Raw genomic sequence first — 27141 nt, 5'->3', positions numbered from 1 at the left:
ATTCTGTGTTTTTCTGTCAATATGGGGTGCTGTGTGTACATTGAGGAAAAAAAATTAACTTAAATGATTTTAGCAAATGGCTGCAATATAACAAAGAGTGAAAAATTTAAGGGGGTCTGAATACTTTCCGTACCCACTGTATGTGTGTGTCTATTGTATTAACATCATCAAGGGGTAAAAAGAGTAATACTCTTATAATTTAATAATTTCAATTATAATAATTGTAATAAACTGTAATAATTTAAAATAACTGTTTTTTATTTTATTATATTTTAACGTTATTCATCACAGACAAAGCTGAATTTTCAGTAGACATTACTTCAATTTGCTGATTTTGGTGCTCAACATTTCTTATTGTGGAAACCGTGAAAGTGCTATTTTTCAGGATTCTTTGATGAATAGAAAGTTCAAAAGAACGGCATTTACTTGAAATATAAATCTTTTGTTACATTATAAATGTTTAATGCATCCTTGCTTAATTAAAGTATTGATTTCTATCAAAACATTTGAGTGAACAAAACTTCTGATTGGCCGTGATTTTATCCTGTTACGCAGTTTTTGCTTTCAGAATGAACAGACAAATGCTTAAAATAAATGCTGGAAATGTGTTAGCACATAGTAAGATTAGGTTGCGAATAGGTGTTTTCTTGTGTTAATGCATAATTCTGTTTGCATATGTCATATGACTGACAGTATACTAAGTTCTAGAATGGACAAAGAACAACCATGTCAGAATAAGAAGGCTTATTATTATGAAAGACTGGAGGTGGATTAAAAAAGCAGAAGGCAGTGAAAGACTTACTTTGATCTCGACTCATGAAAGCAGCCTTTATGTTGTCTGGAACGCCTTGCCATTTACTCATAGGTTTGGGGTAGTCTGGATCCACTGACTGCGTGTCTTCATTGTAACGATAATATCTGATTGAAGATAAGAAATAGTTTCAGATCTAAGCTCCGTTTGTTCTCATGCCTTGTATTATGGGATATCAAAGCTACTGACTTGTTTCCTCTGAAGAAGTAGGTGTTGCCAGTAGGGGTGTACAGGAGGGCTGCATCCAGTTTGTCCTTTGGAATACCACTGCCCATTTCTCTCAGAGTCTTCGGGTAACCTGACTCTAAGTTCGATTCAGTGAACACCCAATGCCTGTCCCCTGCACGGCAGAGATGACAAAATATATTACTTCTGGAGCAGTAAGCAGGCCAGTTAAAGCCAAAGGACAAACCCCTCTTTTTTCCATTGAAATCATGCGATAGAAGAGGACTAGTACCTTTAAAAAAGACAAATTTCCCATCTTCTCTTTCGTAGGCAGCATTAATATTTGTAGGCAGACCTCTCCAGAAATGTCCAATTGGCATGGGGTAATTTTCCATAACCCGATTATTACGAACGCGCCAGAACCACTTATCCTAAAACACAGGGAAATTGTGATGAACACACATACTGCATGATATCCAACTCCAACTCGATGCATACACACATATTCCATCCATACCTTAAACACAAACATTTCTCCTCTGAAAATGGCAATGGTGTCAAAATGGCCTTCGCAGATGTCAGGACCAAAGCTAGGTCCTCCGGGCCTGTATGGTGTGGGATATGGAGTGTGATGGGGGGTCTGTGGGGTGACAGGTGGTCGCGGATGGCCTCCGGTGTTTGGTCCTGAACAGTGCAAAAATTCATTTTTGTGAATTAGTTCATTCACATTGGTCTATGATGAAATAAATGATTAACTGATCAAACAAATAATCTAAATATTTAGTCAAATGTTGTTGTTCATCACTATATTTTGACTGTTAAATAGATTCTGGTTTTATTAGTTGAACTTAATGTTCAATTTAACTGTCAGTTAATTTTATTCATCTAGCAGATTCTTTTATCCAAACGAATAAGCTTTGGAAAGCAAAGCAGAATAATTTGCTAATGCTAATTTAGTTTTTTTTTGTGCCAGATAAATGGTCTGATTACACATTTAATTATTCTAGTGACAGTGATTTATAAATATATTGTAAACACATAATTTTAGTTTTAGAAAATGATAACCCTGCCTTGAAAAGAACTATGGTGTGGTTTAGCCATTCAAGTTGTGATGATATTGATTGTTTTACCATAAAGCTGCTGAATGCCTCTACGGTCATCTTCAGGAAGCACAAAGTTCTCAGTGTCCATCCACTGGTAGAAGGGAGCCATGATGGCCGAGGGGTCATTTGAATGTTCCATTCCCAGGGCGTGACCCAATTCATGCACAGCCACCAGGAACACATCATTACCTGAATGAAAGTAAGAGATAACCGTGTCGGTACAGGTAAGATTTGGCTAAGTAGCATGTTGTATAATTGTGCAGTACACATTAAAAACAACTACTCTGAGACGCTAAGAATAGATAGCACAGAATGACTGCTGAGAGCAATTATTCTGTTCTTTCAAAGCTTGTTTTTGGGAATTCAGTACACAGCAGGGAAACGTCAAAGAAGAGCTTCTTGGATAGAGATGTTCCAAACATTCTCATGAAAAGGTAAGGCTGATTCAATCCAATTCAATGAAAGTGTGCACAAACACAACACTTGCCTGGACTTGCCTCACTCGTTCTCACACAAGTATTCAAACCAAACAAGTTTCAGTTTATCTGAACTCACTTATTCATCTCTAAACAAGTACCGCCATCCATACTAACAAAAATAAGTGAGATCCTTGGGAAGTCTAGAGTACTTTCGCTATCTTCTGGTGTTTGTACTCCTCACCTAAAAGGTCACGGTTGCCGATGGTCCAAGGCTCTGCTGCATCGAAGTGTGTGTCTCCTCCTATGCCATTGCCTGGGAAGTAAGCATGAGCCAAAAAGCCTCCCTCGCCATCAAACGGACTGGCGTCGTCATGGAAACCATCAGCGAAGAAGAGCATGATGTCAGCAAAGTTTTCAACCTGGTCTCTGATGTCACTGTAAAGGATCTCTCGGAATCGCAAAGGGGTAACGCTTTCCCACACTTTGAAGGCTTTTCTGATCGCCTCAAACGTCTCGTATTCCCCAACTTTTGGTGTGTAGTTCTGTATGCTGAGAAGAGATAAGAAAGGGTGAATTGGAGAGGCAATCAGAGGAAAAGTAGGACATAGGAAAAAGAGGAATATATGGAGGAAAGTGGGAGAGAAAGTGATTTACATTACAGACAAGTCACACAGGAATTTTGGCCTTGGCTGCAGTGGAGCAGAATCGTATAGTAGGCCAAAGATTACTTTTCCATAAGTGTGGTGCGTATTTACTAAAGCATAGCCATAGCCATATCTAAACGTTTATGACAGCAAACCTCAATTAATCGGTAATGGCTTGGATGGGAGTTTTGTGCCTAAAATGACTTAAATACAGTTTAACATGCACTCCTCTTTTATTGATCCAGCAGGATGGAGTTAAAGTTGTCTCTTACCAGAATGTGATCTCATTTTTATCCCATTTGAGTCCCTGGATTGCGTAGCGCTTCTTTCTCAGGTTGCTTTTCAGTTCGGCTCCGAACTTGTCTGGGACGCCGCAGCGGGGCTTCTTCATTGCCCTGGCAATCACCATCCAATACGTTAGATCATCCACCGCACAACAGATTTAATTTCAGTGACTTTGGACAGGATGGCCATTAATTTCTGTCCTCATATATTCTACATCTTCTGTGCCTCATTGCACACCAGTGGAGGATTGCTGACACAATGCTCTAGTTTTCCATTTTCTCCTTCCATGATTAACAACCACATAACTGATTGGCCAAAATAATTCCACAGCGATATCTATAAGCTCTTTAATCTCTTGAACTAGCCACAGGTGTTCAAAAAATGCAAGACTGATTCCATGGAGAGAAAATGGTATCATCTAGACCCAATTTGTGTTATTAACTGGACATGGAACCACTAATTACACTACACAGTAATACACTGCTGTTTCAATCATGTGGGCAGTTGACTTACTCTAGAGTACCAGGATCCAGGTTGCCGGTGACTTTCAGGCCGTAGAATCTCTGCATGGAAGCAATGGCAGAGGAGACGGAGTGAGGAGAGCGGGCTGTATGTGTGCGGAGATCACCAGGTGGCAAGTAACCGTATTGCTGTAGCCATGCCTAGAAAGCGAGAGAAAGAGAGAAAAAGGTATTTATTATTGGAAAGATACCTTGTTTTGTTAATTTTCAGCTGTGATATTAAAATTTTGTTTTCTGTTTTTAAATTGAGGTGCATGAGGTCATACTGTCAAATAGATATTCTGTTCTCTGACTACATCATTAAACTCAGTTACAAAAATTTCTCCTTTCATCTAATTTTTTTTAGAGGTATCTGCAAAAAAGAAAAAAGAAAAGAAAAAATAAAAATAATCCTTATTTTGTCTTGTTAATAATGGTTATACTTGAGCAAAAAATAAACTAACTTGTTTTAAACTAATACATTACCATTTAAAATTAATTTTTTTTAAAGAAATCATTTTAACAGCGATTAATTTATCAAAAGTGACAGCAATTATTTTTTAATTGTAAAGAAAAAAAAAATTCCTGGAAAAAATTTATAACTTTTTATAACTGCAATATAAAGCAGCACAGCTGTTTTCAACATTAATCATAAGAAATATTTATTGAGAACCAAATCAGCATATTAGAATTATTTCTGAAAGCTCATATGATGTTGAGGAGTATTGGCTGCTGAAAATTCAGCTTAACCATCACAGGAAAAAATTACATTTTGAAATGTAGCAAGAAAGACTTCATTTGTAACAGTATTTCACAATATTATTGTTTTTACTGTATTGTTTATCAAATAAATTCAGCCTTGGTGAGCATAAGAGACGCCTTTCAAAAACATTACTGAGCCCAAACTTTTGAATGTTTTTTAAAAAAATTTCTTACCCCACTGGAATTGTTTTTCACCCCATAAAATGTTGCTAGATTCATCATTGAAACAAGAAAAAAACTTTGCCAACAAGGTAAGAAAATATAAAGTAAATTGAAGATATATTTTAATTCTTGTTTTATGCAAATTTGCTTCTCAAGTATACTTTATCTTGTTTTAAGAAAGTTTAGACAATAATTTTTACTGGAAAAGCAGGCAAAATACTGATTGACGAAAAATGGTTATTTTGGAATTGACTGGAATGGAATTGGCTGGAATACATTTGACAAAACAAGAACTTAATTTAATGTTAGTAGGAATGTAACTCACAAACCCAAGGGATCAGGCAGGGTTCCTTTCCACAATTCATGTCACAAATCACATATGAGCATTAAGAACTCAAAACTCACTTAAAGAAATACTTCTAAACAAATGTATATATCAAGTGTGTGTCTAGATTGATTTATGGCCTTGCTTTCCTTTGAGGCAAAAGAAAGAAACTGCATTATCTCTATCTTGAAACTGAGTCAGTGACGGCACAAATGCATTTTTGTTTGTAGCAATATAGGATGATAGATGAGATAATGAAAGGTGAAATGTTATCTGCGACTCCCTCAGGGAGACAGATGCTGTCTCCAGTTAAACCAAACTGTCAGTCAGTAGTTTCCCAGGAAATTTCTGGTTAATACCATTGAGACCTCAGAGACAGAGCCTTTATCCTGTAATCCTCCTCCACCACTCTTTCTCTCTCTCTCGTGCTACTACAGGAATGAAGGGCAACAATGTAGACACACCCTGTGGGGCCTCAGCACACCTTCATTCAGCTGTAGCTCATACAGAGAAACACATGTGGATCTCATGATTTGGCTATTATAGCTTCTTTGAGTAAAGTGTCAACAGAAAGAGGTTCCTCAGCATGATCAGCATGTTTTATGTTTATAAAGGTGCTCTCTGGCTGAGTGTGTGTTTTGGCAGCAGATGTGATTACGTCCACACAGTCAGATGCTTCAGAGCATGTATTCCAAGTTGATGTAATCCTGTACATTTTTTAAGAGTTTTCTTGTACATTTATTCCTCTATTTTCCTATTTTTATCCCTCTATTTTTTATTTTTGTCTCATCATCTTTTCTCATCTATGGGATTGTGAATTAGGCATGGGCCGATTACCGGTTTCAAGGTATACCGCGATTTTAAAAACTCACGGTTTCAAAACCACTAATATTTTCCGTTATACTGTTCCTGCAGTATGCGCTGTTTTTCATGTCTCCTCAAAGACTGAACGTGTAGGAATCCCTCAGGTTGAGTGCAGTGTAGAGAGTAACACGACCCTCCTCCTGTTGGTGCGAGCGAGCGGTCAGTCACGTGTGTGTAGGATGGCCGAATTTAAGGAGCTCCCCCTGGAACTTACGCGATCGGCAACCGGCCGTTTTTTGTCTTATTGCAACTAGTCTCTGTTCTGGATTTACGCAAATTGCATTGCAATGCAATCATTTTCCAAAATGTCATTTATGTGAAAATATGAAGTCTGTAAACGCCCGTTAACACAGGCCAGAGACGCTGAAGACGGACGCACAGACAAAAATACTGTAGCAGGCAGATCACTCACTGTTCATGATGCACGAACTATTGGAGGAAAATCCTCAATCTTGATTTGGGGGTTTATATGAATTTTCTAATATGTTTTTTTGAGGGGAACTGACTTCTCTATAATTTTCTTTTAATCTCGTCTCTGTATAGTTCATATTAAAGCAGTGTTTCAGCGCAGCTCTGCTTTGTTTACAGCGGTAACCAAGGAAACGCGTATCTTGTGTTCCAGAAGCGCCTCCTGCTGTCAGAGAGTGAATCTGCGTCTCATTCAGAGCTTCTGCTGTTTGCTTCGTTCAGGCATGTAATTTCACAAAGCTAGTCAGAACATTCTGTTTTTGCTTCAAATTGGGTTATTATTAAATCAAATGATGTATATGAAATTATATAACTAAATTATATGAAATTATATAAATGATATGTACATGAATTATATAACTAAAATTAAATAACTGTAATTACAGATTTAGGTTAAATAAAGATGTCAGTCTTAATTTTTCTTTTTTAGGAAACAAATCAAAGAAAAAATAAACACATTTTACTGTTCCTAATATTCTGTATGTTGCCCAGTCATTTAAAAAAATAACACATTTTAGAGCTGTAACGACAATACCGTAATATTTTTGCTTAAGGTTATCATACCGTCAAAATCTCATACCGGCCCATGCCTAATTGTGATATTTCTTAACTTCCTCAAAGTTCTTCTCCATTCCTTTATATCATCAGACATTGTGAGTCTGTGACTCACTCTATGTCCTTCACAGCACAAACAAAGTTTCAGTGTGTTATATCCATAAGAGGGAAAGAAGGCTGTTAATGGAATAGGGATTGGTGGGGGATGGCCGAGATTGTGATAGATGATTGTCTCCCCTACGCAATCCAGTAACTGAAATTGGATAAAATTAAAATCACATTTTGGTAAGAGCAATTTGGTAAGAGTGCACCATAACTCCATTCTACTAGATTAATAACATGTAGTGAACTGAAACAGGACAAACATCATGAGTGATGTCTTTGCTGTTGTGCAACATTACTTGCATCTCTCAAAAAGTCCCCATGAAATCAAAATTAAAGTTTTGTGGGTGTTAGTATCAATATGTTAGTCTTAAGGTTATCTATGAGGCAGTGTGCTCCAAAACAGTGACAAAATTTGCATTTAGAAGACATAAGCTTGCAGTTCGTCACTTCCGCCAAAACGGCTCAAAGATTTTTTTTTTGACGTCACATCGTACTTCCGCTTCTCATTAAACTTTCTGTCCAATCAAATGCTCTCTAGAATCCGAAGCGCCCGCCCCCTACACAGATGGCAAAATAGACGCTGAAGCCGCGGCTGAAATCGGTCACTTATCCACAGAATTAGTATTTTCTGTACAGTGAATGGCACGTAGTGCACTATATAGGGGACAGAGAACGATTCAAACAGTGTAAATATGCTTTCCATTGAGGAAAAAAAGAAGTCTGGTTTCACGCTGTGTCTAACCACTGCATCGCACACACACTCTGCTCCTCCGGTCCAGAGACACGATAGCATGGAGCGGATCACATGCGCAAGTCGGCGCAGACCACAAAATGTATCGGAGCTATTTGAATTCTACACAGAATGCTATATTTTATAGCAATATGGATGAGATTGTGGCTGGCATACCCTGTCAAATGCGGCTTTACGGAGCTTAAAGGGGTCATATGATGCGATTTCAAGTTTTCCTTTCTCTTTGGAGTGTTACAAGCTGATTGTGCATAGATAAGATCCCTTAAGTTGCAAAAACTAAAGTCTCAAAACCAAAGAGATATTCTTTATCAAAGTTAAGACTCTGCCACGCCCCCCCTAAAACGGCTCGTTCTAACACGCCCCCACATATCTACCTCACTATGTGGAAATATTAGCACTAAGCATTTCAGGGACCTTCAAGTTTAAAATTGGAACTCAAACACACCCCTTGAGAGTCTAGCTCTTTTTGCCAGTACTTTCTGTCTTCCTCATAGAGGAAGTCTTTTCCACAAAAAAGGTGTTCTTAAATTTTCACATAAAAGTTAACTCATTATTCCCCAAAGTTATAAATACAATTGGTCACGTATGATTCATATGAAATACTGGCTGTGCCATCCATCACTTCTGTGGTCTGCTAAAGTGGCCACAAAACAAGATGACCAGTCTATGATTATGTCATTATACTAAGAATCAAGACCGAATACTGGGGAAGATCTATGTTTGGGTTTGTAACTGTAAGTGTTTGTAACTAATTTACCTTTATTCCACACCGCTCTGTTCCTTCTCTGAGAAACGGGCTGATCTTTTCCTGTTTTTATGAAGCCCCTCCCTCAGAAATAGGCGATGGGCTCTGATTGGTTAGCTAGCCCAGTGTGTTGTGATTGGCTAAACCGCCTCTAGTGCACATCTAACGCCCCACCCCTCACCTCAGCGGCATGTGCTCCGGTTGTATTGTAAACAAAGGCATCGTTAATATTGCTTATCAGTTTGAGCCCGATTGAGAAGCAGAGGATATTATTGAAGAGGATCGTGCAGAACCTGTGCAAGCACGGCTTTTAATGTTTTTTGTTTGTTGTTCTCTCATACTTTTAGATACGCTGTTATTTGTAAATGCTACTGTTCATGTTAGCTTTTAATATACAGTTTTATTCTTATTAAAGCTTTAATACAGTGCAGCAACTGCACGCGCATCCATGTTTAACGCTTCTCATAGCTATGTGAAAATAAGTGTATAAATGTAACAGTTCATTGCTGGAGCTGAGCTGAATGAGAGAGAGAGAGAGAGCGAGAGAGAGAGAGAGAGAGAGAGAGATGCAGAGTGTGTGCAGAGCAGGGCGACACGAGGAACAGTATTAAGAACCGCTGCTTTAGAACATTGATTTTGAAACTTGTGAATCCATTAGAATCGTTAGAAGACAGAATCGTGATTCATATATGAATAGATTTTTACGTGCACCTCTAGTTTTATCTTCCTCTTCTCTAAAGCAGCGCAGCATGGCCTCGCCCCCTTTGTTGCCTTTTCCCGAGGGCAGGGTTTATCTGGGTTTGTGATGTCACGAACCCGGGAAGTAACTCGTTGTAGTCCCTACGAGCCGTTTTTGTAGGCATTAAACTGACAGAATTTTAAAAGACGATGTCTCCGTTTGCTTTGAACTTTCAGCGCTGCAACATTGCAGATATTGTTTATGCTCAAACAGCAACATTACACACTAACTAATGTTAAAAAAGTGAAATCGCAATCAACCACCCCTTTAAATAATCTGTGAACCTTCTTCAGGCATTTTAGTTTGAGATATACATAAAAATTAAGTTTTGCAAGGTACGACAGTGTGCAAGACTTTTTTCTATCTTTTTTGATACATAAAGGAGCAACAGGCACCATTTTATGTTTGAGCGCATATGCACATTAAAATCAGAGAGACTTGCCATTTTAAGGGAAAATGAGTCACAATTTCCGTTTACTCTGGGCCAGTGGAATAACACAGAATCTGGGTGAGCGTGTGGTGAAGCCAAATCATAAAAATGCAGTTCAACTGCTCAGGTTACGCTAATGAACCTCAACAGCTGGCTAAATGTATCAACACTGTAACATCAACCACAAGTTTACCACTGAAGTTTACCTATCACAAAAACAAAGTTTACTCTGCAAATCCATGCACTGTGAAGTCCCTAAATTCCTTGTATTTAATTCAAATTAGGAATAAATTCTATTCTATTGATCAGTGGTTCTATAAGAAAGAAGGTATTCCAATTGTATTATTTTTTTTAATTATTTTATTTTTTTATTAATTTTTTTATGGATACTGGTGGTTGGATGCTCTGTGGAAAAAGTCTGAAGTTACTAGTTATTTTATAGATGAGTGGGTCAGATTTTTACACTTGAGGCACTTGGCTGTTTGATGAAAAATAATCTTTTCAAATGGAAAGTCCATAATGAGAACATTACTATTAAATAGGAAAGGATGTTGGGAATTATCTTTCCAATACGTTCCAGAATTACTGCAAACAACTGTGGGTTGTTTGGCCTTAAGTGACACAGGAACTGGACAATTTGTAGTCCAATTCAGCCTTTCATTTTTCTGTTATTCTCTTGCTTCTGAAATGACATCACTTTTCATCCTACAATAACTTCTATTCTTTATGCAGACTTGCATCATTCACACCCCACCACATTTCCTGTCTGAAAAGATCAACTCAATTTTTTCCCATCTCTTTGTGTCTCTTTTCTGTAACATGCTACCCCCTTCCACATCCCACTTCCTTCCTTACGCTTTGACACTACATCACTAACTGCTGGCATCATCTCACATCTGTCCTAAAGCCATGTGGTCAAGACCGTATGGAAAATCCCCTGGCCATTTCCTCTGGTTCTGTCCTATAAAAGATGTGACTAGCTATATGTGGCCAAATGCACATCCCAATAAAGCACTATGATGTAAAACTCCCTAGAAGTTCTTCATAAATTTAGTAGCACTCTTCAGGTGATTAATCCAAGACCTGTCCATTGCTGTCAATGACGAGAGGTGTATCAAAAATAGCATGTCATGGTTTGTGTGGGAGTAAATGACTTTCACAACAAAGGGAAGTGGATATTGACACTAATATTGTTCAAAACCACAGGTGTGCATGAGTCTATAACATAAGGATATCCTTAAGGAATTAGGAGAACTTCCTGCAGGATTGTGATGACTTCCTGTTAGACGAAATGGAGAAAGAGAGGAAGAAAAGAGCCCATATGAAGTTTTCCGCTCTGTATAAACCCCTTCTCTCTTTTTTGACCATAACTATAAGGACAGATGTCATCCATTAAATCCCGCAGCTTATAGGAGCAGAAAAACCTTTTCCCCCCAAACTCATCCTCAGCATATCCATCCACCCTCTGACCACAACATTACAGTCATGACTTTTCTTCCTGTTTTCTTGTGGTAATTGTTCGTTCTTTCTTTTGCATCCTCAGCATCTTTCTCTCTGCGGTCTCTCACTTGACCTTAATTCAGAATCCTCCACTCCTCTCCTATTTTCTAAGTTTTTACTTTGATCACTGAGCAGAAATATCAGAGATTCTTAAAGCTAAACATTTGTGATTGAATAATGCAAATGACTTGCAGCTGGTAAAGACTTTCCCATATAAAGATTTGATTTTAGAAGCTCACAATGGTAATAACATCCATAATATAATCCTTTCTGGATTTCACTCAACTTTTCAAAGTTATTTTGGAAATTAGTGTGATATAATTAGATATGTACATTCCAATTGCATAGTTGGAAAAATCTCTTGAAAACATGTCACAGTATATTTTTAATAAAAATGAAAATAAAGCATATTATTATTTTAGGACCATTAAGTTGTTTTGCGTCATATTATTTTCACAACATTTAAGCACATTCCCTCCTGAAATGTCTGGATGTTTCTATTTTTTTTTTTCATTTTATTTTATTGCTAATTCCTATTATTTTGAGAGAATGATTGTCATAAGATTCAAAAATTACTGTCATATTTTTATGTTTATTTCAATTTGAGATAAATTAAAGATGAGGGGTGAAATAAGACACAGAAATGTACAAATCCATAATGAGAATGAGATTTTCTGTGCTTCTAAAATTAAAATTGTAAAAGAAAATTTGTTTAATCTTAATGCAAAAAGGCTTAATATTCTTTATGCCAAATTTATTTATTTATTTTTATTTTGTGGTTAAACATGACCCCCCACATGTTCTTGACAGGTATTGTGAGATTCACACTACTAAGACTTTAAATTAAGGACCCCAATATATATCAGTCTCCCTAAATCTGTACAGCATGAGTCTGTTTTTATCAGTCAAGCATTTACCTACTTCAGTGAAGGTATGCATAAAGAAGATTGTATAGTATAAGTAGACTATTGTCAAGAAAAAATATTCAATTTATTTGACGTATTTTGCTTGACGTATTTTATTTATATGGATTTCAGCACATAGCTAATTGTTATACAGTTGCAATATGATGTGATACGGAATGCTTTTTTTATTATTATTATTATTTCTTGAATATAACGTTTTTCTTACATGCATCGGTGCATGTCCAGTCCTTCACACAAGAAAATCTTCACAACATAAAACATCTGCCACCGCACAATGGATCTGGATGTGTTATCAGTAATAAATATTTGTATATATCTCGAGAAAAAGGCACTATACTCACCTCAGGTTTCCTGTCTTGTTTTGAGGACGATCTGTGCGCGCACACAAATATTAGGAGCAACAGCTCCGTTAACTGGCTCCAATTCATTCTTCTGTCGATGAGTCCTTTTTGAAAATACGTGTATTAATCTTAATAAAGTTCGGCTGCTTTTGCAACTGTCAAAACATAACCACGCTTTAAAAAAAGCTAGCGCCTACCACTTTTGTGGTACAAAATCAACGAGAACTTGGACTTCTCCAGGAGAAAGGGAGAATGCTGAAGTTGATCAAAATGTAAACAATTACTGCTATAGATTACTGTTGCATCGCAGTGACTGATACTCTATAGTCATAAAATCATACTGCTTTATGTACTAAGCGCTGAAAATGTTGCATCGACAGAACGCAGTATGAAGATAAACATTCCTTGCGAAATTTCTCTTTGTCTTATTTCTATTTCATTGCGCTACTTGGTTCAAATCTTCGGGTTCATATGCACAGCAGCCCCTTTCTCCGGGCTTGTAGACGTGGTCTCTCGATAGGTATTGCCAAAAAACGGATCCTGAAAAGCCAAAGCCCTCCCTCCTCAACATAAGCCCATCCCGCTCCCTTCAACTGCTCGAACTTAATGGCCTTGCTGACGACCTTCTTCTGCTTTGCTTGGCTCGGCCTTGTGGACAGAGCAAATACTTCATCTGCCACAGTTCTTCCCTCTAACTAGGCTATTGTTTAGCTTTTGCCATTTTAATTCATGGTTTTGCTTGACATTCGTTTGGTGTTTACCATCTGACTGTTTGCGTTACTTCAATGACTGGTCAAAACATTGCTAAAGCAAACAAGCATGACAAAATGATTCATTTAAACTGATTGAATGGAAAGAAAAATATGCGCATAATGCCAGGACATTAATTTAATGTAATTTATCTTTTTATGTTATTGTTTATGTTAGTGTGACAGCCGTAGAATTAAATATGTGTGTGTATAAGGAAGTCATTGGAAAGTCCTTTGGATAAAAACGTCTGCTAAATGCATAAATTATTAATTATTAAATTATTATTAAATTATTAAAGTTGCATTAAATTTATTAAAAGTGACAGTAAAGACATGTATTATACTACAAAATATTTCAAAGACAACTTTCTATTCATCAAAACTCCTGAAAAATGTATGAAATATATATATATATATATATATATATTCCCTTTATTTATTACCGATTAATTGATACAATTTTTAGTTTGGGACCATCTTAAATATTTACATTTTAAAACGTTTACAATGGTGTTTTTATCCAGGCTCTCATAGTCAATTATTTTATGATTTAACAGCTTTCAGTGGCAACTGATGTACAGTATACTTTTTTTTGTTTGTAAAAAAAATTCCAGTTTTTATGTCTTCAGTCTAGAAGAGCTAAGGCTCAACACCGTCACCTACTGGTGAGATTCTGTCATTGCATGTTTCGTATATAAGAAAAAAAAATATATATATATATATCAAGTGTCTAATAAACTTTCCTTTTATTTTTTGAAGAGCTTCCATTCTTGTAGCTGTGTGTAAAGATGGAGGTGAAAATCTACTTCTATTGAAAGGTTCAATGATGTTAAGGTATGTTTGAATGCAACATGAGGTCCATTTGAACATCCTGGTGTTTGAAGCTGTTTGTATGTGCTATTATCTGTCTATGGATGTGCTTAACATCTGTGACTTTCTCCAAAAGTAAGACATTCAGTATGTAACAAAGTGAAAGATAATTTATTAGGCCATATATGTTTTTTTCCATTGCTCATATCCAAGGTTTTGTACTTAGTATGGCAGTATTTGTGATGTGGTGCGTTGGCCTTGGATACAAGCAGTTTCCAAAGTCACCCTTGCCATAAATTTCAGCTTTGTGAAGTTTACTCTACCCTGAGCTTACACACGTGACCTTCTCAGGTGCAGCATTTGTAATTGTAATTCTGTAAACTATTTTCATACAGGTTTAGTACTCATTTTAAAAACCCATATATACAGAATTTGAACATCACACCAACATACACATACCCCTACAAACAAACACAGACTATACTCTGCTTCCTTCAGTGCCTCTGCATGGTTGTCATGGTGCAAGAGATTAGAGGCCAGTCCTCAGACAGATTGTCAAGGCTTCCTCCAGTTTCTCCCTCACTGCGCTTGATGTGGCACACACAGAAGCAGTGCAGAGGAGTTTGATTGTGTTAGGGAGTGAACGGATTAGGGTTGCCTGTACGTGAAGAAAACTGTTTCCCTCAGACCACCAAGGAAGAATAACATCACTGTAGATGAGATTTATACTCTAAAAAACAACAACAAAGAGTGAGCATGATTAAAAGAACTCCATATTCAAGTTCTTGTCATGAATACACTGGTTTTTATTTCTTTTTTATCTTTTAGCTGTACCATGAAACTACATATTACAGTCAGACTCATACACCCAATTCATTTCTATAGAAGATACATGTAAAAGTATCCAGGCAAAGAACAAACATCACCGAAGAAATAAACATTTTCACCAAGAATTATAGAAAGGGTTACCTTTTAAGCTAGATAATGGTTCATCTCAGAATCAGTCAATTTATTTCTACCTTTTTCAATAGCTACACTAACAATATTAAAGTAACAAGAGCTTACACTGACATACAGGCTTGTTAAACAATCTTACCCTACTCTTTAGTCTAGTTGATGTTAAGAGCAGTATATTGTCTAATACTGTACAGCTGGACAGGACAAACATGGACACAATGGACATAGTTTGACAGGTCATATTTACAGTTTGGTGTTTTGGTGCTTCCCAACTGATAAACTGTTACGTAAAAGCCTGAAGATTTAGTACAAGTCAAGAGTATCTCATGTGAATTTACATAATGTAAATTTTATGAAGTGTTTAAAATATCAGCTTGTTAAAAGCACTGGTTCACAGGTTGGTTTGCCTTATGAAAACAATTTAACATTTCCTTCCTCTTAGCTCCAGCTGCACTGTCTGTACTAAGCGTTTTGAGTAGGGTATTTTTATTTTTTTTTACATTTGAGCTTATTATGAAAACTGAAGAGCTTGATAATCATTTGTGCATGGCTGCCCTGGAACAAGGTATTGACAAGGTGCGTTTTATATTTTTTCATTTGAAATACACTCCCTCCAAATTTTACCATCCCATCTTTTATAGATTTTGATCAAAAACTGCATATATTTTTTAAATGTTGTTATTTAAGAATAGAGAAATGGTATGCCAATACAATAACTCTTAGTGAGAAAGTGATCAATTATGTCATCATTGGCTTAATAAATTTTGGTCTGTTCCTCACCCAAAGCTATTGTTCAAATCCTTAGCTACCTTAAGATCTTTACTTTGGAAAAGTAAACAAATCCGTCTTACCTTACACAGACAAAACAATTAACATTTATCTAAAAGAACATCACATAATATTCAAAGAAGTTCTATAAGATATATTTAGACATCATTACATATATTAAAATACACAATGCAGGTATTTTAATATAAAAGATCTGGGTTAAAGATCAGAGACATTTTCAAAACCAAGAAATAACCCTCTATGTGTTTACTGTGTGCACATGAGTGGGGTTGTGTTTTTTTTGTATTTATTTTTTCAGTCAAGTCATAGTCCAAAATATCCTTCAGGTTCCTTCCCATTTGTCAGCTATTAAATTCATTTTAACACTTTTTTCAGATTTTTTTTAACAGGGTCTAGTGGAGAGCTCTCTGATGCTTGCTGATGTTTTCGGAGGGCTTGGTTCAAGAAACTCACTGATGTCCTGGTGGCAGGAAGGTTGCAAGGTGGTGAGACCGCTCATGATGCAAGACTCTCTCTGGGCCCTTGGTCTTTGCAGGAGCTCGGGGTGCCTTGGCAACTCCTCCATGGTGCTTCATGTGTCCCTAAAAGTTATAGTAAGAGATGTTATTTAATTGTCATGAAACTTTCAAATTGTACCAAGACAAGGATGAAAATCTCTTGAGTAACTAACATTGTACCATGCTGAACTGTATATTCACCCTGGATGACAATAATTGTTTAGCTTAATGAATTCAGAATCACCTTAAGTCCACTGCGACTTGCATACTCTTTTCCACATTCAGAACAGTGGTATATTTTTTTTTCTGGCATTGGAGGTGGAAGACTGGGAGTCAGTGATATGCATACAGTTGATTCTGTTCTGTCCATTTCAGTTCCTGTTATATCTTTATGATCCACTTTATCCTTTGCAGTTGAACTACAGTGAGCTTCCATTATGGTCTTCTGCACACGTGTGTCACAATCCTCAGTCTCATCCTCATTTGTCTTGTTCACAGTGTTTGATTCCGTATCTGCATTAATACTCAAATCTGGAGTTGTTCTTTGTCCATTCTTTGGTGTTTTATGCATTTTATCTTCCATCTTTTCTTCCTTAGGGAACTCTTGGGGGATTAATTTGGATATTTGGAGAAGGCTTTGGTCAGGCTCCTCTAGGCGTACTGTATGAGAAGACGCACTCTCAGATCCCAGCGTAAGGAGAGAAGGTGGTGTTGATTCTGAATGTGGTGGAGGAACTCTGGATGCATTATGACCTTGTATACCAAGAAGATCCTCCAGATTTGATCTGGATGCAGAGCAAGGAATAGGTGAGACACATATATTTTCACTATGTTCACAGTCATCTCTTAGTGGACTTGCTTTCTTCAGAGCAGAGGAGCATGACATTTTTTTATCTTCCAAGAAGGCAGTGTTGCTGGAAATTTCAAAAGATAGTTCATCAGTGGTAGAAAGACCAGTTGTTGCTGATGCTGACTGGGTGGCCAGAATGACAAGGGAGGCTGCAGATTCCACTGGAGAAGGTACACTGATTGAGAGCTCAGGGTAATCAGCTCTGAATATTGGAGGTGAATGAGGGGTTGGATTCAGGGATGGGTCAGGGGTTAGGTCTAATGGTGGTACAAAACCTGAGCTAAGTGAAGCAGGTAGGCTGGAGGTTATGGGAACATCCGAAACTGTCTGTAGATCAGCATCTAGTAACTGAACATCTGTAGCACTAGGGCTGATTTCTGAAGCAGAGAGCTCAATAGACTCGGAATGGGACAAAATATCACATTCTGTTGAGGTATCTGGCATGTGCTCTGGTGGTAGCTGTCCTCCTAAGTGCATGCGGATATGATGTTGTAGTACAAGGGCATTGGTAAATTTCCGCTGGCATAAGGGGCAAGAATTCTGGGCGCGACTGTTTGGAGGGCGGGCACGGTGGGTGGCTAGGTGTGCTCGAAGGCTTCCTTTAGTTGAGAAGGAACGACCACATAGCTTGCAGGGGAAGGGTCGCTCACCTAAATGAGTAGCCTGGTGCAAACGCAATGCTCTTGGGCAGCTTAGCACCCGCAGACACACACTACATTGATTAGGGGCAAGTGTCCCAGCAGAATTCATAAGTCCCAGGTAGGGTGACTCCTTGCTGAAGAGGGATGATGGTATTTGGATTGTAGACGATGGAAGTGAGGTGACCACATTTGTACTGAATGTGCTTGTGCTCATTAAACCACTGCTGCTATAGCTTAATGCTCCTGCTACACTATGGCCGCTGGTAGAAGTCTCCCCAATGGATGAAACCCAATTTGACTGACCTTGTGGTTCTTTCTCCAACTTCTCCACCAGCCTCTGCAGCTTCGATGTGTCCGAGGTTGGGGTCGAGATGGATGGGGTAGTGGATGATGCTGTGAATGGGAACGTGATGTGTTGTTGTGGGGATGGCAGGAACGATCCAGCTGGAGTTGTTGGCCTGAGAAACCCATGGCCTGGATGATGCTGAGCGGAAGATGCTGGGAAGAAGATTTTGGGTAAATTGGCAAGCTGTGAGTAAGCAGAATGGGGGAGCAGAGTAGGTATTGGTGGGGTGTTCTCATCAAAGCGTTTGACTCCTTTATACACCCCAGCAATGGAGGAGGTGGATGAGGCAGGAGCTGAAAGAAGGGTGGAGGCCAGAGAGGATGGTGATGAGGATGTGATTGAGGAGGTAGTGGATGTAGAGGCTGCAGCAGCGGCAGCAGCAGCAGCAGCACGATTGAGCTGAAGGAGAGAGTGTGCAGTGGTCAGCAGGGCCAAATCAATACTAGGAGGATGAGATGAGGTTGTGGCACGTGTTGAGGCAGTAGTTCCCTCAGGACTGTCGCCACACAGATCATCCTCTTGCGGTTTTTGATGCCTCTGAGTAGCATTTGCATTGGTGGAGTTCTGTGTTTGTGCTGGCCTTCCCATTGATCCTCCAGTTACAGATGCAAAAAGCGAACAGGGAAACAATGAAAAAGAGAGTTCAGGGTTTTGCTCACGATGCCGCAAGAAGTGGACTTTCAGGTTCCCTCGTGTGGTGAATCGACTGAAACATACAGGACACTGGTAAGGACGCTCCCCTGTGTGTGAACGCAAGTGTATTTGGAGGGATGAATCAGTGCTGAAGAGTTTCCGACAAAATCGGCAAGCATGCTGCATACGCCCTGACGATAAGACAGTTGTACCTCCTTGAGCAGAGAGTTTTGGATCCTGTGAGGGGACTGAAGGGACAGCAGCTGCTGGTATAGATTGGTTTGGGAAGGTCACACCACTGTGTCCACTAGCTCCTATGGTGGATGATTTTTGGGATGGAAGGCCAAGAGAAAGTGTGAGTGGATAGTTTGAGGCAGCAGGTGTAGACATTGATGAAGATGTGGAAGCACTTGTATGACTGGTGAAGCTTGCTGGAGTAACTACCCCCCTGTCATACTGTGCTTTATGGGGGCGTAAGACATTCAAGAGAGGGTGGGCATGTTTGGAGAACTTAGAGGTGGTCTGGGGGGGTAGCAGGGATGAGAAACAGGCCAAAAGAGGAGCCACAGAGGTAGGGGGAGGTGATGACTTTGGTCGGGAGGTTCTGGGGTTGTTATCAGAATCTTTTAAACAGAGCTGTGGCAGAGATGGTAGTATATATGGTTTTGAATCCACTTCACAAGATCCTCCTCCCAATCTCAGTACTTGCCTACAGATTTCTTCAGTCATCTGCATCTGATGAATTTGCCTCTGCTGCAGCACACGTAGCTCCTCCAAGATGAAAGCAATACTGACGGGTGCACATGCTGGGGCTGAAGGGACCGTGCTTGGGCTGGAAGAGGGTGTAACTGGACTTGGGGGACCCTGAGGCACAGAACTGTGGCTTCCAGGATGTGGAGGCACACAGAGAGAAGCAGCAGCAGAGGAGGATGAAGAGGAGGTTGTGGTTGCTGACACACCTAACTTTGGAGAAGCCATGGGTAAATGAGTGTGGTTGTGGGTACAGAGGACAGATGGTGCAATGGTAGTCATACACTGATTAGTAGAATGGGATGGGATATCAGAAATTTGGAAAAGGTGAGACTCTGTGAGGTTTGAAGGAAATTGTATGGGTTGGCTGGGGATGTGATAGACACGATGGCTGGCTCTAGTCAGAGAAGGTTTTGTGAGCCTCTCAACTGGTGGGCTTGGGTTTAAGGAAGATTGGCCGCCTCGAGTTGTTGAGTATGAGAAAGAGCAGGAAGAGTTTTTTGCAAGAGTAGAGGTGAGGGACTTCAATGCCAACTGCTCCTCTAAGAAATGAGAGAGAAACTATTTATGCAACAATTTATGCCATACAAATAATTAAATATGATTGTACTTCTGATACTGCTAGTCTAATGTTTATAATACAAGTCAAATAAGGTGCAAGAATAAAAAACGGTACCTATTCAGGAAATTATTTGATATTAAACAGATTGTTATATTGTTGCATTGGTACATATACGCTATTTTAATGCAGATTAGACCAATAAAGGAGCCACTACAATACATATATGAGAATAGTTGTCAGAAGAATGTACTGTTAAAAGTCATTCTAAATGTATTATTTAATCAAATTAATGTATTACATTGAGTAATTTAAATTAGTTGTAATTGTAGAGATTACATTACACAATTAGTTTTGTAATTTAATTAATTTTATTGTTTGCTGTCTGCCACATTATTGTTGTCATTGGACTTCTGAAGCTGATAAACCCAAAGGCCTTTAGCCTTATGAACCTCCAAACCAAATTTTAACCTTTAGTACTTTTATTTTTCTTTAGGTTGTTATCTTTATTGCTGTCCAATTGTTTCTACTCACTGCTTACACAAGCGTCACCAAGGAAACATAGCATATGGAGAGGTTACCTCTGGCTGACCTTGTTAGAAACACTGTATTTGTATTAAAGGCCAACCAAAGTGTAGTATTGCTCTACTTGCCAAGGCTCCCATCAATGGCACCAACTGTGCCACTTGAACTCCCATCATCATAAACCTTCAGCAACATCTTTTTAATATTAATATACGTTTCTATTACCATATCTCATAAAGTATGAAGAACATAATGTGTACTGTTAATTTCCACCTCGGTTTTAGCCAGTCTTGTACATTGCTGTCTCCTCCTCTGTTTCTCTCTCTCTATCCCCTCACTCCCTCTGATCTGAAATCCCATCCTTCAACCAGCTTACAATGCTTTTAGCACCACTAACAGCCAACTTTGTTTCCACAGCAACAATGAACACGGACAATGAACCTCGCCACAAAATTCCCAAACCCCTTCACCGACCCACCCACTAGTCTGAGTAAGTGAATATATGCTATTACATCTCATATATTTAAACAAATCTTCCGTCCTAACTCAGCGAAGCCTAAAAAGGTCAGTGAGCCTTAGTGCTGTTGTCACATGCTGAAAACAGCTAGATTGCTTGACCTTCAGCATCAGAGCCATATCCAGAAACTAATGTGATTTACAGAAGACATAATAGCATGAATACAAATATACACACTCATATACTAGGGAGAGATGCATAAAGTGTTGCCTGTACTTCAAGAACTCTAGAATTTAAGTCACAGATCAACACATTCTTATGCACGTACTTCCTGGCAGTTAATGCCTGACTGCACGACCACAAAGCCTCACGGAGACAATGAAGTCTCATGCCATTCCCGTTAAGGCACTCAAGTGTCTCCTTCTTTTTCAAAGTTGTCCACCTTTTTCCACAACAATTTCTAATCCCCTTTTCAAAATCCAGTTCAGCATATTACACATCTCTGTTACTTTTATGTCCGCTTCGCTATTTGTTCTTCTTTTCTTTTTAATCATTCTCAATAGCCATACATTTAATATCGTGGACGGTCTAAATTCCCAGCTTGGGTCTGAAGATGAAAAGTACTAATTGAACATTCGACGGAAGCTGTTGGGATGTAACTATGTCCAAATATTACAGAAATTCCTTTTATTTTTACCTTGTTTCATTTTCCTTTTCTTAAAATAAGATCAGATATTTTAAACATCTGAATCTGTTAATGTCACAGCAAATGATCTCAAATGACATGGCTCACTGACAGAAACAATGGACCTCTCTTACTAAACAGTAAAACATTTCTCACCATGTTGAAGTAGCCACGAAGTGTTGAGGATGGGGCTGAAAAAGTGCTGAGGTCTTTTCTGTTTCCGGCGTGACATGATGCAGGGGAAAGTCAATGGCTAATTGGCCCATGGGTTGAAATAGATTGAAAATCTTTCTCTTTGAGCTAAATTACAGTAAATCTCACTGCATCAGTTCTGAGAAACAAATAAAAACCCATGTTTCATTTATATAGAGAGCTACAAGGCCAAATGCTAAGGGCATACATGAGCAAGCAATGTCTCAAAAGTATCTATTCAGTGTCTAACTAAAATCCAAAGACAACTCTCCACCTCCTTTTCCCAGTTTCTCTCTCAAACACAGTCTCGGCTTGTTCTCTCTGCATTTGCATTCAAATAACGCACAACACCACCTACTCATGCATATACCCCTCCTTTCCCTTACACCCCCAAGTTTTGAGGCGTTCCCCTGAACCTTTTTTAAGTCTCAGTACTAAGTTTTTAATAACTGGAAACCAGGTAAGAGCATGAAGGGCTGAGATAAATTATAAAGTGCAATTTGGTAAACACTGATAGACATTTTTTATTATTATTTCATATATTTTTAATACATTTCTTATAGCTTATTGCAAAGAATCTGTCAGGTGACCACATGTATTCAAAGTTATATTGTATTATATTATATTTGTTTAATAATGTCATATTCTCTTAAATCTGACTTTAAACTTAAGCTCTTTAAAGTCATGCATTCAACAGGCCTGCATTAACTTCATTAGAACTCAAAAAAGGCCTGAGATGATCTCATGTCAGTGGCATCACTACATTAATCAAATTTAGGCCTGATAATAGAATTTGAAACAATCTACATTTTGACTGTCTGTAATACAGATGTGTCCTGTTGTCAGGGGAGATTTCAGTAGCTTAATCCGAAAAATAATGGTATTTATTTTAACAAACCATAATACATCATTGTCCTTAACAGAACTATAGCCTATATTTATATGTTTTTCTTTTCTTTTTTCTTTATTTCTTTTTTTGTATTCATTTGGCTTTCACAGCATTTGGTTATGCACACAATACTTAGACATGACACATCATTATACCATTTGTATCAAAACGTCAGATGAACAGGGAACGAGACTGTTTATTAAAGTGATATTCATGCCAAAACACAATAAAGTGTTTAGCTAGCATTTCAATATACGCAATAATACACCTCGTGAAATTATTGTACAAATGTCATAATTACGTCAGCCAAATGCACGCGGGAACTACAGCTCTACTGTACGCGCGACCTGTTGCGTCCTCCGGCGCGCGCTCTATGATCATAACCAGTTATGATTCATATTTTTATGACTATCTGAAATACTTTGACGTAACTTGACATTTTGAGTGTACGGTTTGTAAATGATATAAACACTTACCAGCAGACGATAATCTTTCACGGCTGTTTTCAAAATTAGGATAGATTACGTCGTACAGTGTCTGTCAGAGTCTAATATCATCAGTGCTGTTCCGGCATTTTGCCACCGTGATGCGCAGTCGGCTCTGAGAGCAGGCAGTTCGACATCTAAATTATTTATTTGCTGTACTGTCGTTAGTACACACTATATTCTGTTGTAGTCATGACTGGTCACTTCTCACCCATTGTTCAGTGTTTGGTTTGACGGCACATTGCGATTTCGTAAAGTGATATTTCGCTATTCCTGTCATTCCCATAGTCCTTCCCTCCCTCGCTGCTCTGCTTCCTTTGTATTTGGTAAAAATGGCCCTCTCCCCGGCCTGAGCCTTTGTTGAGCACACTAGCGCTGCGGCATCGACGGATGTCTGTCTGTGAGTCTGTCGGTCCAATCCGGACACTGTCTCTGCAGAGTAATTAACGAGCCATTACGAGTCACGTTTGTTTTAACATAATAAATAGAGAGTGGCTTTTGCGTTTGCTTTCGGTTTGTGACATAAGGTTCGCTTTCTTTTTAGATGACGTAGCCTAATTAGACCTTTTGTTGTTGTTGTTGAAAATCACTAGAAAAATGCTATTTCTTTGAGAATGTTGTAAATATGTACCCGTTCTGTTGTATTTGCAATTCACATGTTGGCTAAATTATTAGACTTTTTAATTGCTATAGAGTTACTGTAAGAGTAGGCTATATGATTTTGTTTTGTAGGCGATTGAATTGTAAAACAAAATCATAGAAAAATTATGTTAAATAAATATATCGCTTTTGCCAACCTTTTCTTGCAATAACTTGCTTAATTATGGTTCTTCTTCCTCCTTCATCACATCAAAAAATTCTGCTCTACTTGTTGAGAAGTTGTTTATTTATTGAGCTACAATAGTGTCCCTAGTACATATGAAACACAAGGTAGTTTGTCACAAGATAAACTGTATGTAATGGATGTTTCAACCAATTTGGATAGAACAAAGCTGAATTGATTCAGTTATCTTTTCAGAGATTGCATCTATGTTGTTTTGTAGTAATATTTCACGTGGTGAAGAGTAAAATTGAATGAAAATCCATAAGTCTGTGGCAACATGGCATAGGAAATAAAGACACATCTTCAATACAATGTATTATATTTTCATTTAAGATAGCATAGGTATATTTGTTGTGCAATTGGACTGGTGGTATAAACATTCTGTAAATGTATTTTAAATGTAATTCAATTTAAATCCAAATACACAATTTAATTTAATTTCCTAGGTTTATGGCCTATGTGTGTATGAAAAATGTGTGTAACTAACAAAACCATATATTATATGAATAATATTTGGCAATGTTTAAAAAAAATACCACTTTTCTCTGTCTATACATGACTGGGTGGAAATAATCCAAGTCCAATGTCCATGCACGTTAATGTGCTTGAATGGAAAATGTCAGCTACTTTAACTCTTTTGGGTTAATGTGCGGCACTGTTACTGTTTAATTTGTTTTTCCATAGGTCTGGTGCTGGCCATTAGTGTCTTTGACTCTTGCCTTTGTTCCACTCCAATTTGCTCAATCTCTGACAACTCAAAATAATCCATCCACTTGTCAATGTAAGATTCATCCACTATAAAGACAATTTATACAGTTAGATTATGTTGTTTTGTAGAAATATGTTTAGCTAAAAAATACTTTTTTTCAGATGGTATACGGATATTTTGCTAATTATTTAAGAAATGTACAATATTACAACATGCAATGGTCAAATCAGTGATAAGATGGTAAAAATAACAATCTGGCTTAATGGAGTCTGCAGAGAGCATGTTATACTACTTACAGTAAGGACGATCCTCCAAGAAGCTTCTAGACTCAGCTTGTTCTTTCTCCCTCATATTTGCTCCCTCCTCATCCTTGTCATCCATCTCCTCCAGTGCTTCACCCACAGCTACTGGGAGCACTGTGTTTAATCTGGCCATCATCTCCACCTTCTCCATCAACTCTCTGACCTGTTTCCCATCATCCTGCTGCATGTTGTTAAGAATATGATATCTGTTTCCACATGTATTGATCAGCCACTGCAGAGCCTCTCCTTCACTCTCAATGTGCTCTTCAATAGTGGGGGTCCCCATCCAGTCGCCCCTGCTGAACACCACTATACAGTACTTCCAGACATTTTGACCCAAGAGCTCCATGTGCTCCTTGAAAGGCCTCATTTGTGCTTCAGTGAAGGCGACACCAGACTGCAGAACTAGCAAAACTGCATGAGGTCCTGGTGGACACATAGTAACACATGACATGATCTCCTGCTTGATTGACTCCTTGTCTTTTACAGACATGTAAGGCCACCATCCAGGTGTTTCAATTAAAATGACTTTTCTCTTGTCAACCTCTCCCTCTCTCTTCACACACTTTTTAGTTTTGCTGGCCTCGTTTGATTTTCAGGATGGTGTTCACCACTGAGGTCTTCCCAACAATTGTGCGACCTATCAAGACAATCCTGAATTCTGGAAAATCACAACTTTTCTCTGCCAGGAAAAAAAGTTTAATCTCACTCTTGATTATCTCTTCGCCCACTTTACAGTTCTGACCAAATTCTGACCAAAAATGGTAATAGCTGCACTGCGTTTTTACTCTGCTTTACTGCCTATTATAATGGCCTTTATCTCTGGAAGAGCTGGACAATCTGCAAAAGAAAATTAAGGAACCTGTAATTATCAATTGTAGTTAGCAAACCTTAACAAATACATTATCATATTTTAAGTGTATAGACAAAAGTATAAATGATGTACTTTGCATTTGGTTCATGCATGCGGTTTGTAATATTAAACAAATGCATTTTCTGTAGTTTGCCTTGCATTGGGTTTGCTTTTGGCAAATCAAATTACATTTAATGAAGTTTTCATAGCTTAGCTTTGTATCATTAGCTTTTGTACATTTATCTTAACATCCATTATCTAAGGACTTTTTAAAGTTGTTGCTTTGAAACTTGATGGTTTTACTTTCACTGTAACCACAATGAGATTTCTCGCATTTGCATTAAGTAAAAAGTTTTGGCATTACTATATTGATTTGTACTTCTTGGTAAGAAAACAATGCACAATCCTAGTGATGATTCTACTTTTCCCCCCCATCCTTCATGTACACATAGTGACTTTGTATATATAGTGGGTATAGAAAAGTATCCCCCTGTAATGTGGTGTTCTGTTTCATGTTCATGTTTTCCATGTCTTTTATTTTGTAATTGTTTCATGATCCATGTTAGTGTCATGCTTCCCTTGCCTCATGTCGCTCTGCCTTGTGTATGTGTCATGTTCTGATTGGTAGTCTTAGTCATGTGTCTTGTTCCCCATTGGTTTGTTCATGTCATGTGACCCTCTTGTTTCCTATAAGTAGCTTCATGTTCCCATTGTGCCCTCGTCATGTATTGAATGTATTTAACCCGCTGTTGGTGAGTCTAGTCTGTTTATGTCAAGTCTGCTCATGCTATGTCTGTTCAAGTCAAGTCAAGTCTGTTCATGTCATGTCAAGTCAAGTCAAGTCTGTCTCTCGGATTATTGTTTGGATGTTTGGATCACTCTGTAAATAAACTGCACTTGGGTTCTCACTTATGCTCGCTTTCAGTGGATTGACTCTTTACAGAATACACGACCACCAAAATGAACCCAGCAGATCGTCTCGTTCGACTTCGCCAAGGAAACCGGGACATTGAGGATTATGTGGAGGACTTTTGTGGACT

The 27141-nt window shown here is 38.2% G+C and overlaps 2 protein-coding genes across 3 annotated transcripts in view; both read right to left on the bottom strand.

Annotated features, from left to right (window-relative positions):
• LOC107557973 (matrix metalloproteinase-14-like) overlaps positions 1-13178 on the bottom strand; it is a 14777-nt gene extending 1599 nt beyond the window's left edge. Inside the window, exons 1-9 of the mRNA XM_016241574.1 lie at positions 12601-13178; positions 3941-4089; positions 3415-3537; positions 2740-3047; positions 2107-2268; positions 1494-1660; positions 1269-1407; positions 1001-1151; positions 803-918 (exon numbers count right to left, since the gene is read on the bottom strand). Coding sequence (XP_016097060.1) covers positions 803-918; positions 1001-1151; positions 1269-1407; positions 1494-1660; positions 2107-2268; positions 2740-3047; positions 3415-3537; positions 3941-4089; positions 12601-12687 — 1402 coding nt within the window. The 5' untranslated portion in view covers positions 12688-13178. The remainder of the gene's footprint in view (positions 1-802; positions 919-1000; positions 1152-1268; positions 1408-1493; positions 1661-2106; positions 2269-2739; positions 3048-3414; positions 3538-3940; positions 4090-12600) is intronic.
• Positions 13179-14947: 1769 nt separating this feature from the next.
• Positions 14948-23910, bottom strand: LOC107557958 (sal-like protein 3). 2 transcript variants are annotated; one of them, XM_016241555.1, is made up of 4 exons: positions 23406-23910; positions 22005-22179; positions 16647-20164; positions 14948-16486 (listed from the first exon to the last, which is right to left on the bottom strand). In XM_016241555.1, the coding sequence occupies exons 2-4, from the start codon at positions 22078-22080 to the stop codon at positions 16355-16357; spliced, it is 3726 nt and encodes a 1241-aa protein (XP_016097041.1). In that variant the 5' UTR covers positions 22081-22179; positions 23406-23910; the 3' UTR covers positions 14948-16354. The 2 variants fall into 2 exon arrangements, with proteins under 2 accessions (XP_016097041.1, XP_016097049.1); XM_016241563.1 differs by lacking the exon at positions 22005-22179 and having other exon boundaries at positions 23406-23465.
• Between the last annotated feature and the right edge of the window lie 3231 nt (positions 23911-27141).

The sequence above is a fragment of the Sinocyclocheilus grahami genome, unplaced genomic scaffold, assembly GCF_001515645.1.
Source record: "Sinocyclocheilus grahami isolate Dianchi unplaced genomic scaffold, SAMN03320097.WGS_v1.1 scaffold21.1, whole genome shotgun sequence".
NCBI lineage: Eukaryota > Metazoa > Chordata > Actinopteri > Cypriniformes > Cyprinidae > Sinocyclocheilus > Sinocyclocheilus grahami.
Note: the sequence above shows the minus strand (reverse complement) of the source record. Positions and strands in the feature narration are given on the sequence as shown.

What these genes read in the sequence shown, in the direction of transcription:
- LOC107557958 (XM_016241555.1), bottom strand. Translation starts at nt 22,080, where the DNA reads ATGTCACGCCGGAAACAGAAAAGACCTCAGCACTTTTTCAGCCCCATC. An exon ending in TTCGTGGCTACTTCAACATG is followed by an intron (nt 20,165 to 22,004) that starts GTGAGAAATGTT and finishes CTCATTTCTTAG; the next exon opens with AGGAGCAGTTGGCATTGAAG. An exon ending in CAAGTCGCAGTGGACTTAAG is followed by an intron (nt 16,487 to 16,646) that starts GTGATTCTGAAT and finishes TATAACTTTTAG; the next exon opens with GGACACATGAAGCACCATGG.